At 36.3% G+C, this 14,227-nt stretch overlaps 1 protein-coding gene across 2 annotated transcripts in view; it reads right to left on the bottom strand.

Annotated features, from left to right (window-relative positions):
* The window catches only part of CDIN1 (CDAN1 interacting nuclease 1), a 258,588-nt gene that overhangs the window by 190,178 nt on the left and 54,183 nt on the right, over window positions 1–14,227 (bottom strand). For both annotated transcript variants that reach the window (XM_004609554.2, XM_055133545.1), the window contains exons 2-4: window positions 11,674–11,719; window positions 10,728–10,792; window positions 2,811–2,871 (exon numbers count right to left, since the gene is read on the bottom strand). In XM_004609554.2, coding sequence (XP_004609611.2) covers window positions 2,811–2,871; window positions 10,728–10,792; window positions 11,674–11,719 — 172 coding nt within the window. The remainder of the gene's footprint in view (window positions 1–2,810; window positions 2,872–10,727; window positions 10,793–11,673; window positions 11,720–14,227) is intronic.

Raw genomic sequence — 14,227 nt, 5'->3', positions numbered from 1 at the left:
ACATGTAGTATCAAGTTTAACAGGAGAAAAATAGCTACACTGAGATATTACTAATGAAAAATAGCAATAATACTTATAAGATTTCCCTAGGCTTATCTGTGATACTATCAATTTATTTAATAAGAATCCAGGGATGCAACTTTTTCAAGCAGAAAACAGAATTCTATAACCACAATTAATGAAATTAAGAATACATCTACCATTTCAGGAAGCATACTGTGTTCTTATGGAGGCCTTGAATCTTTTATTAACCACTGATTTCATTTGACAGAAAACATGTTTTTTAGGGGCAATAATACTGACCCCCAAATAAATATTTTTATGCGTAAGATTACAAATATCTTATGTGTAAATATTTTATCTTTTGTGTAAGATTGCAAATATTTCTCATATATTTTTCCATGAAATTTTCTTGACAGATTTTCAACTTCTTTCTTCATAGCAAAATTTTATCTTGATTTAGTGATTAGACAAAAAGGCTGGTTGTGTTTCTGTGAACAGTTTTTTCAAATATCTATGTACTTGGATGCCCTTAAATTCCCCAAGTAGAAAGAAATGCTTTCCATGAAGCTGCTTATTCCTAGTAACCCACATCAGAGCTGACACATGAAAAATGGTGAAATTACTGAAGGTAGTCCAGCCTGAATAAGGACTACCTTATTAGTTCAGGTACTTGCATCTCCCTAATTTTCATATTAATCATGTGTCCATCTTTCTCTGAAATAGGGCCATCATGCTTCATGTCAGAATTTAGCATGTAAGTAAAATTCATAGTGCTTCAAATCTCACTTAAAAATATTTGTGTGGAGAGAACAGAATGACGGATCTTATTATTACCAACAAAATGGGGTTGCCTAAAATACTTGCTTTAGTCTTGAAATGCGAAAATTAGTATTAAGGTGTTCATAAAAGCAGATGATCATATATCGCTCCCACTGCGCAAATCAACAATGATACAGTATTACTGTTTAACAGAGTTACTATCCAATGTATGGTGCCAATATTATATATGTCTCGTCAGTTTTTACAGTTTCCACTGATTAAATATATACGGACTCATAAAGCATTACCATCACATCAATTGTCACCAGATGCACGTGCATGTCATTTAAGTATTAACTATCAGCTAAAAATGGTAGCTTGGCTGGTTAGATGCCATCACCTGCTACTACTCACCCCAATTTTTTTCTTAAGTATTAGCAATCTGTTAGAAAGTGTTATTTCTAATAGCACTCTACACTAATTTGTAGCCAAGACAGAAAAATTCTTTGAAAAACTATCTCTTCACTTGGGTTAAATATCGTCACATATTCATGGCAAATTCATATTCATGATAAAGTCAAGGTTTATGGATAATGGAGAAAACCCTGTCAGCGGGTTAAATTTTTCATATTACTACAAGATGAAGGTTAAGGTCAGTGAAATATGCTAAGCCCATGAAAAATTAAAAGAAAAATTGAAACAATACAAAACTTATATGATCAGCATATTCATCTATTAAAAATAGAATATCATATGTTCATCACAGTATTTCTAAATGCTCCATCAAGAAGGCTGCTTACTCTTACTCTTCTTTTTCATAGGGATAATAACTAAATTCCTCATTATAGCTCAAAGTTCAAGTTGCTAATAGAACCAATTCATAACAAACATATTTAGAGATATTTAGTATTTAGAGTCTTCTTATCAGAAAGGGAGGAGATAAAATACATGCTTTGCAAAAGGGAGAAGAGAAATCAATTCTTTATGTTAATTTCCAATCAGATTATATAGACATTGCCTAGACTACTAAAACCTTCTGGTAACTGATAGGTAATTGCTCATTTGCTGACTATAGAGGTGCACAGCAGACAGAAGCTGTGAGAGAAGTCATCCTTTCTTGCTAATATAACATGTAGAACTTGCTGCTACGGCAACACTTAGTGCTCACAGTTCTGAGTCATCTTTAATGCAAACACACATTTTCTGCCTTGCTTCTATGTTTTCCATTATAATACAACACAAAATAGTGTACATTTCATTCCATCCCTATGAGGTTTGCATAAGCAGCTCCAAGTCAAACTAAATATTGTATTGCTCTTATTACAGTAGATAAATATTTTAAAGTTTAGAAATTAAATATTTCATTTTTTTCGGCATGCTTTCCACAACTATTATGAACTTTCTGCAGCTTCTTCATTCATAGGAAATCTTTAGGGGTTCCTTTTTTTAAAATGTAAGACTATTATTTGTTTCCCCAAACAGATGCAGGTCGGAGATAATAAATAAGTTCAATAAATCACTCTATATTTGGTGTTATTAAGAAGAGTATGCTTCTTCATGGAAGAGACTTTTCTATAAGGCATTTCTTTTATGATAATAAAAGTTTGCTAACAAAATGAAATGCATCAAGTAAATGTTACACCTTTAAGTAAACTATTTCTCTCCTCATTTTTGTAATGGCATACTTTTCTTGGCATATGTCTCTTTAATTGACATAAGTATTTCTCACACTAAATTAAGACAACACGTCCAAAGAAAAGCATGTCTTGAGCTGTTTCACTGAAATTTCCCACAAAATAAGAAACCAAAAGCTGTTTACACATTTGCCTTAAAAGAAGTAGAGTAATTATGTTAACTGATTTATTAGTATATGAGGTTCTTTGTCCAATTATTAAAAGCACAAAGAGATCAGGGAGCAATTTAACTGTCTTATATACCTCAAAGTCTTTTTTTTTTTCAAAGGTTAATTATAAGTCTAAGCAAATCTACTGCAGATAGGCCCCTTAGGTTTTACGCAGGTTAAAATAAAATAATCACAACAACATTACCTCATTGGCCAGCTCCAGGAGCACTGGGGCAGCTCCATTTTTCACCACTCCATCCAGGTACCTAGACAAGACAAAGCCAGGTGGTAATGCAGTGACAAGAAAAGGCCAGCACAGGCTTGTCAGCATCTCCTGTGTGTACATTTCTCCTGGGCAAATGGCACATTCAACTCAAGTTCGGTTATGCCATTGTCACAGAAAAGCATCGAAGGGAAAAGGATAACAAAAACAACTTTCCTGAAAGCCAACGGCAACAACTGAGCTGAAGTTGGAGCAGGGGGTCTGAGCCCCCCACTCTCCTTTTTTCCTACACACAAAAGTGATTCCTAAAAAACTATCCTTCTTGCTCTGATTTTGTCTATGCTACAACTATCTCATTGGAAGGAAATAGCTTCCTCTCATATTTTGGAAAAAGCATATGTCACCTTTTTTGTTTATGATTGTTTCAGGAGATTTCTTGAAACTTTACAGTGTGTATGTGTGTGTGGGGGGAGGGCGTGGTTAAGGAAGGAACAGACTTGCCATCAGTAGGCTAGCACATCTTTATTAGGCAATACCTTCTAGTTCTCTCCATCCCCTAATCGCAAGAAAAGGAAAAATAAACTCCCAAATCCATCCCGGGCATGGGAACCTGGATAATGGTTTTAAAACAAAAATTTGAGTGCACCAATGTCCTTTTAAAATACTCAAGAGACCCATGTAAAATAAAGATTAAATTATAACCACTTGATTACTCTTGAAAGGTCCTTCAGAAACTGGTTCCTTCCTAACGCGGTTCCTCAAGCCTCATCTATAGTCACTGACCCTCATTCCTACCCTCCAGGGGGATAAAGTATAATCCAACTTTTATGTCACCTCCTAACTCATCACAATCCAGGAAGAAGTGTCCATCATGTATAATCATGGGATATTGCACATCTATTACTTAACAGAGCATCACATCTGTCCCTCTCAACCCAGTCCTCATTGAGATGCTGAAAACCCTGCGGGTGTTAAGAAATTGTATTTTATCATTTACTATACCTAATATATTTCTAGGCTTAAAGTACATTATATTTTTAATGAATAGATAATTTTTAAATTACATTGGATAATAAAGTGGGTTAAGGTAAGGAATAGTTTCTCTTATACTCCTTGATTGAATCAATTCCTAGGTTTGAGAGGAAAAATCAAAGTTAATGGATAACGTCTCCACATAACTCTAAGAAGCAGATACTGAATTATATTATTTAACAAACATACTTATAAGGACATAATTTTCCTATATAGAGAGAAGGACAAAGATTATTTAAAGTAGGAAAAGTCAAAGGATCACTATCACTTTAATGCAAATCTAATTAAAACAATGTAATTCCACATAAAATACTAAAATTCTGTATATTGGGGCCTATTCTTATTTTTTTATTGTTTATCCCTGAGAATAGAAATGTAGTCAAAAAAAGTAACTTAGGATCCAGGAATATAGTTTAGTGGTATATATAGCTTATGTCTCACATATATGAGGTCCTAGGTTCAATTCATGGTACATATACATCCCCTAAAAAAGAAAGTACTTTTTATTATTAATTGTATTATTCTTATTCTTTTATTTGAGAATTGTGATTTATGATACTGTTAGTGATGGTTTCTTATGTACATAATTCCAAAACTGCATTGATCACTAGTGTACCCACTTTCCTCCCCAGTGTACCCTAACGCTTCTGGGGCTTTTTTGAAAGGGGGCTTCCTAGTGCATGGGGCTACCTGGGAGCAAATCACTACATTACTCAATCCAGTGGTGCAAATCTGATGCTTATCGGGTCTTCCTATTTACTTATTTTCTTTTGTGTTTAGGGGATTACATATGCTTACTCCTGACTCTGCTCTCAGGGATCACTCTTGGCAGAGCTAGGGAAGCCATATGTGGCACTGGGGATTGAACCTGGGTCAGCTGCATGCAATGCAAGAGTCTTACTTGCTCTCCTATTTATTACCCCAGCCCTTGGGGGTTTCTTAAGTGTGTAAGAATCTAATTGGGAAATAAGCACTTTGAGGGAAAAAAAAAAAACAGAAGAAAAGCCAGTGTAGTTTAGTAAAAAAAAGTTCCTGAGAAATGGGTCAGCTAAGAACCTCATTTTCTTACAACATTTTCATTGCATCAGTAATCCTGCTCAAGAAACAACAGATTGGTAGAGGTAAGATGGACCAACTAATTGTGCTCCAGAAGTGCATATTCAGTAACTGAGTTCCCTTTCTGGGTGACAGTAATTAAGTCTCTACTGATACTAATCTATCTTTACAACATTCTACATATTATTAATTTATCCCATGAATATTTCTAATAGTTTACTATGTGTTGGGTCTTATTCCAGATTCTAAAGCAGTAGCAGGGAACATATTTTTCAACAATTCCTGCCATCACAAAGAAGCCATTACAGTGGAATACAAACTATGATAAAATGTAAAGTTCAAGGAGTAGGGGAGAAGACCCCTTCTAAAGAAGTAGTCCTTGAATAGAGCTCTGCAAGAAAGAAAGCTATTAAGCCCAGGGTATGAAGAAGATTCTTCCAGTAAGTGAGCAGCACTGCACTGTTGCATTTTCCTCCTGTTGTTCATCGATTTGCTCAAGTGGGCACCAGTAATTTCTCCACTGTGAGACTTGTTGTTACTGTTTTTGGCATATCGAATACGCCACGGAGAGCTTGCCAGGCTCTGCCATGCGGGCAGGATACTCTTGGTAGCTTGCCAGGTTCTCCGAGAGGGACAGAAGAATCGAACCCCGGTCGGCTGTGTGCAAGGCAAATGCCCTACCCTTTGTGCTAAGTGAGCAGAAGGGGCAACAAGTATGAGATGCCCAAGTATTCAGAAAGGTTTTTGTGAGAACAGAGTAGAGCTCATGAAAGATGACTGTAAATGACAATAGAGTAGCTAGACTTCGATCACTGCCAGTGCCAGACCTATTGGTTGAATGCAGTAAACCTGGTAATGACGAATGGAATACTGTTATTAAGTTTAAAGGAACAGGAGATAGTCAAACAATAAGCCGCCCACTCTAATTATAGAGTCTATATAATATCTGAAGCACATTCATGCTTAATACAATGAAAAGTTCTAAGTGAGAGCTTGATAAAGCTTCCCCGTTGGTCATTTAAGAAATCAAAGGTCCATGTATTGATGAAACCCATCTGGTCTCTCTCTTGGTGAGTAAGCAGGAAACCTCTGAAATGGAGCCCTACTCTCCCAAGGCCTACTGAAGTACTTTGATAGGTTAACAAGGGAACAGCATCTACTGAATACAATTATTTGAATCCCAACTATATCCTGTAACTTTTAAAAAGTACTAGGAAAAGAAATTAAGTCAAAATTAATTTGAAGATATATTTGCCCTTTCTAGGATGTTAGTTCCTGCCAAGTGACAGATCAGTTTTATTAAAATGTTCAGACACAAAATCAAAGGAACATGTTAATACCAAAATATTCAGGAAGAACATAATCAGAAATTCCCAATGCTGCCCTTCTTTGTGTCCATAAAGCATCTGTGTGGACCTAGAAATAGCAATTTTCATAGTTATAATGATTAGCACCTTTCTCCATATAGAAGTTCAGTGCAGTGAAGCTACTCAAATGAACAACTCTTTGTCTAACAAATCCTCAGCCAGGATCAAACTGTGATTGTGATAAAAGTTCGTGTTACTGAACACTACATTAAGGTGACCTGGGCTATTTTCCTGATGCTTATTTGCAAATTAAAATTACTTTGCTCGGGGCTGGAGCAATAGGACAGCAGGTAGGGTGTGCCTTGCACGTGGACGACCCAGGTTCAATTCCCAGCATCCCATATGGTCCGCTGAGCACCGCCAGGAGTAATTCCTGAGTGCAGAGCCAGGAGCAACCCCTGTGCATCACCAGGTGTGACCCAAAAAGCAAAATAAAAAAAAAATTACTTTGCTCTATATCATCCTCTAGCTTTGCATGGAACTAACAGATAGCTAGCTGAGATATCCTCAAAAGATCATAACAAATATGTAGCTGAAATATCCTCAAAAGATCATAATAACAATGATTTTAAAAATAAGGCAAATTATTTTATCTTTAATATTTTCATAGTGATAAAATGGTGAAACCTCAAAACCCTACCAAAATCCAACGTTAAGCTTATCCCTGAATACTACCTTGATTGATTTTTACCTCCCAAATCTCTAGGACCCATCTCCACGTGTGCAGTCTGTTCTTACTAAGCAGTGCACCTGGGGCAGGTGCTATCTTATTCATATTTATGTATGCGTGGTTCCTAGCACAGTAGATGGGACATAACAAAAACAGAGCAAATGGTGCCAACTAAACAAGGAAGTGGTTTCAATTTTAAGAAATGATTTTTATATCATATAATGTCAAGTAACACATCTGAACTAGTCTTTTTTCTATGTGAACATCTGAGCAAGCAAAATTTAGTTGATCTGATTCTCTAAAGTTAATAAAGCAGGCTCTTCAAATGGTGCACCCGGAATAACAGCGGGAGACAATATTTCTAAAATTAGCTATTAATGGAGACTTGTGTGTCTGACTTGTTAGTCACTTGTTCATGTGCACTGATAGAACACATGAACCCAAATAAATGTTACTAAATAGGTTTCCTGTTTGGAAATAAAAGGCAAAAGTGGAAAAGAATAAGATGTCTTCAAAATGAACACTAAAGCTGTGTCTCTAACATAAAGAACCAAGGAAATTTTCTCATTAAAATTTTTTTCTCATTAATTAAAAAAAAAAGTCTCTCCATTACAGCATGACTTTATGTTTTTGTTTCAAATGTCAAGACTCCTCAAAACAACTGAGATTCACATTTAAAAAAATGAAGAAACACAAATATATTTGTGTCCACCATTCAAGTTAACTACTTGCTATATAGATACTTAAATTCCAGTTAACCTGTTGGTGTTATATTGTGCATTATATGGTTTTCAGTAGATATTTAATTATACTTAAAGATCTCAAGATTTTGAATTGAGATTATTTCCATGCCAGCAAAAATGGAATCACATAGGGGCCGGAGCAATAGCACAGCGGGTAGGGCATTTGCTTTGCATGAGGCCAACCCAGGTTCAATTCCCAGCATCTCATATGGTCCCCTGAGCACTGCCAGGGGTAATTCCTGAGTGCAGAGCCAGGAGTAACCTCTGTTCATCGCCCGGTGTTGACCAAAAACAAAAAGCAAAAAAAAAGAATCATTTGTTCTCTGATATTGCAAACAGAATGCAACCACTACCCTTCTCAACAAACAATAAAATCTTCAAAAGCATCTTTTGGAGGCTGAAGAGACTGTATAGCAAATAAGGTGCTCATTTTCCATGTGGTTGAGATGGGTTCAATCTTCAGCGACTCATATGGTCTCCTGAGCCTGCCAGTGTAATTCTTGAAATCAGAACCAAGAGAACAGACCGGTGTGGCCCCAAAACAATTCCCCCCAAAAAAGAATCCCTTATTATTTGTACTGATCATTTCTATAACCACATATGTACAAATAGTAAGAAACAACTATAACAAGCAAAGATTATGCAACAAAATGCTTATCAGGGTATTATTTATAATAATAGAACACTGGAAACACAAATGATCAACAGAGGATTAATTTCCATAAATTATGGCACATTCATAGGATGAAGTAATGCTATCAATAAAATGTATACAAAAAGCTTTTTACAAATAATATCATATCCATTTTTCCAACTATAAAATTAAAGATTTACAAGTGCTGATAGAGCATGATCTCATCTACATGAAAATGGATTGACAGAGACCAGAATAAAAACTGCCACAACCTCCAGGTTGCCACAGTTATAGGTAATCTATTCACTCATTTTCTTATATCATTCTTTTTTATACCACAAAGGTGCTTAACTTTTCTAAACAGGCAATTATTACTTTTGCAAAAGAAAAAAAAATTGTCAACATTTGCCAAACTGCTTAAAGATGTTTTGCTATGATACGATTTTATTCTACTCAGTTGGAAAGCAAACAAAAACTTTTTAAGGCCAATTTCTCATAGAGAATACTGGGACATTTGACCTGCACGTTCAGAACAAGAGACCTGTGAGGTGGGTCCATCCGAAAGGTAACAGCGCTGCTGTTGGCAAGCGAAAGTGCAAAGAGAAAGCCAGGGAGGGGAACGGAGAGGCAATCAGAATGCTTTCCTATCATTCACTCCATTACAGCATGACTTTATGTTTTTGTTTCAAATGTGAAGACTCAAGAAAACTGAGACTCACATTTAAGCAAATGAAGAAACACAAATATATTTCTCTTCACCATTTGAAGAGAATTTACCATTTACTTCAGCTATTTACCATCAAGAAGCAGACTTGAGAAAACGTTTTATTTCTGAATACTTCTGACCTAAACTAACCAAATAAAACAGTTCATGCATGAACAAAGTCTGCTGTTTTAATAAGTAGATGTGATATTTTTTTAAAGATTTGTAGAAAGCAGCACTTAACTGAGAAATCATAGCATTAAAATGGTCTCTCAAAATAAGGAAGAAGAGGTCAGCTACATGGTCTGCTAGTGGGTCTCCAAAGTTCTAGGAAATGTCTTATCTCCTTTCTTTATAAATAGATTTAAAATTTGGACCTGGTGCCATAGATTGATATAATGACTTTTATAGTCAATACTGATTACAGTTCTTACAAAACAGGATGTATTTCTGGATAACTTTTCAGTCTTTCTCTGGGGGTTTTGGATGCCAAAACCTTTGTTGACTTCACATTATATTATGGGACATCCTTAATATTCCATACATGATTTCGATGATGACATTAATTGTCATGTTAATTTCATCAAGGGGGACTCTGACTTTGAATAAATTAATTTAAACTCTATAGAGACTTGTTCAGAAGAATTCTCCTAAATACTTGAGTGACTTGTGTGAGAACAACTTTCTTTAAAAAACACTACTCTTAAAATTAAAAACAGAATGTCTTTCATTGTATGTGACATAGTAATATTTAAAAATTCTAATTTTAATCATTTTTAGCAAAAATCACCTGATTGTTTTAAAAATATTTTTATGAAAACATGACACCAATACTTTATCTATTTTGTGTCATGAAAGTTTTGTGTATAAGTCTCATGTGCCACTATTACCACAGAAAGGTTGACCTTAAGTGTACTAATTTAAGATCATAATTCAAACTGTTAGCCAACATTTTCTAATGCAAACCATTACTATTTACCATCATAAATTACTCAGTCATATTAGACAGTAAAGAATTTAGAATTTTTATTAAAAGACATATTTTAGAGATACATTTTAACATGAAATTGGAAAAAACCTATAATAAATTATATATTCCTTGGATATTACAGTGTTGAATAAGTACCCAAGATTTTCTCTTAAAATACAAAACTTCCGTTACAATGTGATATGACACATGATTATATAAATACCTTCATATATCTTTACCTAAGTACATTTTCTTTTACCTCTAAAAGGGCTGAATCAATCAATACCTATGATATAACAAACAATGCACAAAAATTCAAATTTATTTCCTAACTTATTTTTCAGTTTGCTGATGTAAATAATAAAGAAAAAGTATCTAGCAAATCTTCATGCACAACACACATGTATATGAGCACAGCATTTATACAAAGTAAACATTTAAAAGTTTTAAGTAGCCAACTGAATTATGTACGATTAAAACAATTTTAACATAGGATGTGTACATACATATTTAAATCAAGACACTCTTGTCATGTTCTTTAAATCTACAAACCAACCACTGGAGAAATCATTCAAAAATATACTCCGTAACCATAAGCAGCAAACTTGAAATAAAACACCTCACAAAGTTATGTTGAAAATAAATTTAATAATCTAATTTATTCATAATCATTATACAATTAATAAGTACTATGATACCCTCTAGTGGGGCAGGCAGGTCATACCTCTGATAATAACTTTCAATCGCTTCTGAAGTATGATGCTTGGCATGTGTTCTTTTAATATGTTTCTGAAACAAAATAAAAAAGAACTTAATGCTGTGTCACAGATCAGGTTCAAGAGCAAGAACAACTTAATTCTTGTTCCCAACATCTAGCACAGAGAACAAACACTGATGGTTTGGGGATTTGGTGAGACTTTTTTCCTTCTTCTCTATGAACCTACGCATTTTAATCCCCATTGCTTGGCTGGGATGTCTTCAGTCTGTGTACCACTAGGTACAGTATGTATGTAAAAGCCAACAGGGTCATAGTAATTGAATCTAAATAAGTTTGCTTAGGGTTGTCGAGGGCAAAGAAAAACTTGTTCTCTCTTTCAACCTTTGTATTAATTTTCCTCAATTCAATTCCATCTAAGTCCTCTGCACTCTAGTTTTACAATCCAATTGCCATTTTTAACCAGGAAGAACATTGCTTAAAAACAACTTATTTGAAAACTACAAAAAGTAATTCCATAGAGACTTGCCACTTGACTGACACCTGTCATCTCATGATAAATGACTCCATTTTCTGCCTCTCTTGCCTTCTGCCACTCCAGCAATGGTCATTTATCATCATCTCTGTCAGCAATGGAAAGCGGCACTGACAGTGCAAGTCAGCAAACATTTAGCACATGGAACCACGCAACACAGGGAAATTATTATTGTCAGAATAATAATGGTTTAGCATAATTTATTACAGGTCCACCAAATAAGCAAAGGCTAGATGTTATTAGACAGATGGATGGGTAGGCTTGGCAGGCCTCCACTGAGACGCAGGCGGTGCTTGATGTGGAAAGGAGAACATCCTCCAACCCAATCAGAGAGCTGGCAGTTCAATTACAAAGAAATAAAGGGACATTCATCATTCAATTAGGCACCTGTCAACCCTCACAAAGGAGAAAACTTCTAACCTGGTACTCCTGGGAGAAGATGCTCAGCAGAGTGGCCTGCGATTGACTGGAACAAATAAAAGAAGGACAAAGTTAATTACTGGAGTGCACAGCAAAGAAACAAAAGAGAAAGGAGCTTCAAAGGTAGGCCTGCTGCCCTGTAATCTAACAGAACATGAAAACAAGTGTGGAAAAGTTGTTCCAGATGAACACCTCAAACAAAGGCTTCCTGCTGCTAGGTCAAGGAGAGAGAAAAAGGGAAAAGGGAAAGTATGGACTGTCTCAAAGCAAACTAGCCCAGATTGGGATATTTTTTCCAAACCAGAATGACTGTAAATCATATCTGTACTATGCAGTCATGCTAATGGGTACCAAGAGAAGGCAAGATTTAGTTCCACTAAAAAAAAAGGGAAAGAAAAATCTCACGAGCAGGAGAAAGCATGCAATTCATTCAGTGGAAACATTCTGAGATGTATTCTATTTCCACACAGGTATCCTCTTCTGCAAACTTCAGTCTTCACTAGAAGTAGCGGAGTGACTGCTGGATCACTCCCACTGATACCGCCCTACTAGCATGCTTTGAAAATAGAAGCTTTCCCAGCAGGAAGCTGAGGTCCTGGGAGTGCGGCATTCCCAGACTGCCATAAGCCTTTAAGACTCCGCACTATGTTGAACACCTGGCCATGAAGCAACCTGGAAAACATTCTTCCCAAGTGGGAATTCTCCTCTCGCAGTTGTTAACATATAGAAACAGAATGGAATTTCTTCCCTCTAAAAATTAATCAATATCCTACAGCTAATCTTTGTGATTGCCCTCTGTAGATAGATCTACTTTATCATATCTTGAAAACAATTAATTATTTCTGAAATACTTTCCTCCTAAATGCTATCTGAGCAAATTACAGTGTTAATAATTCGACTTTTATAGCACACCAAAGTGCTGTGAGTAATTAAAATGCATCTATTCATGAATGAAACCCCTGAAAGCTCATCACAGGTAATTCCACATAAGCTGTGAAATAAAAACAATGAGTCCATATTTCTTTACTCATTGTCACAGTATTGTTATCGGTTCTATTCTATCAGGGATGAGAGTTTTCTTTATATATATATTAGTTTATTTTTAATTAGTGAGTCAACGTGAGGGTACAGTTACAGATTTATACATTTCTGTGCTCATGTTTCCCCCATACAAAGTTCGAGAACCCATCCCTTCACCAGTGCCCATTCTCCACCACCAGTAAACCCAACATCCCTCCCACCCTCCCCAGTCCCGTCTCCCCCCACCCCACACTGCCACTATGGCAGGGTCTTCCCTTTTGTTCTCTCTCTCTGATTAGGTATTGTGGTTTGCAATAAAGGTGTTGAGTGGCCATTGTGTTCCGTCTCTAGTCTATATTCGGCCCGCATCACCCTTCCCCCACATGACCAGGGATGAGAGTTTTCAATCCCTCCCACTTTAAGCAAATTACAAGAGTGGGTTTAAAAAAAATAGGTTTATCAAGAGAAACAGGTGATCATTAAATGATTCTATCTAGCTCTGGAAAGACAGTACAAAGGGTAAACTGCATCAGTTGCGTACAGCTGCCCGGGTTAGATTCCCAGCACCAAACAGCTCCTTGAACATTACAAGGCATAGCCCTGATCACTAACATGAAGACCCAAGCAATCCCCAGCACCAGAGAGTATAAGCATCACATCCTCATGTCTTATATCAAATCAATGGCCCAGAGGCTGAGAATTACTTCCTGAGCACTGCTTGTGAAGTCCCCTCCCACCTCCTGATGAGAATTTTTTTTTCTCTTTGGGTCACACCCGGCAATGCACAGGGGTTACTCCTGGCTCTACACTCAGGAATTACTCCTGGCAGTGCTCAGGGGACCATATGGGATGCTAGGATTCAAACCTGGGTTGGCCATGTGCAAGGCAAATGCCCTATCCATTGTGCTATCACTCCAGCCCTGATGAGAATATTTTAATAACCTCAAAGTATGAAAAACTATTAAATAGCATTATAAATTAGAACCAGAGAGATAGTACAGAGGTTAAGGTGTTTGCCTTGCTCCAGTTTAATCCGAGTGCCTTATACCGTCCCTGAATAACTGCCAGGAGTGATTCCTGAGTACAGAGCTAGGAGTAAGTCCTGAGTACCACTGTATGTTACCCAAAATACAAACCAAAGAAATGTAAGTTAAAAATAGTCCATTTTTTTTATTAGTTACACAGGTGGGGGGTGGGGCCTAGGGTGGGGGGCTAGGGGTGTGGGGGGGTTTGGGGTGTGAGGGGGCGGGGTGGAGCTATACTGGGATTCTTGGTGGTGGAATATGAGCACTGGTGAAGGGATGGGTATTCGAGCATTGTATAACTGAGATTTAAACCTGAAAACTTTGTAACTTTCCACATGGTGACTCAATAAAAAAATTTAAAAAAAAAGTCCATTTTTTTCTATTTATCTTTAAAAATAAAACCACCTTGAGAAGATCAAATTTTATACATACAAGCCTTCTTTCTATACCTAATTTGCCTATACTTCACATGAAAATCACCTTCCCTATGAGGGTTGCTGACGTTTATC

This window comes from Sorex araneus, chromosome 3, assembly GCF_027595985.1.
Source record: "Sorex araneus isolate mSorAra2 chromosome 3, mSorAra2.pri, whole genome shotgun sequence".
Classification (NCBI taxonomy): domain Eukaryota; kingdom Metazoa; phylum Chordata; class Mammalia; order Eulipotyphla; family Soricidae; genus Sorex; species Sorex araneus.
This window is presented reverse-complemented; position numbering and strand designations above follow the sequence as displayed.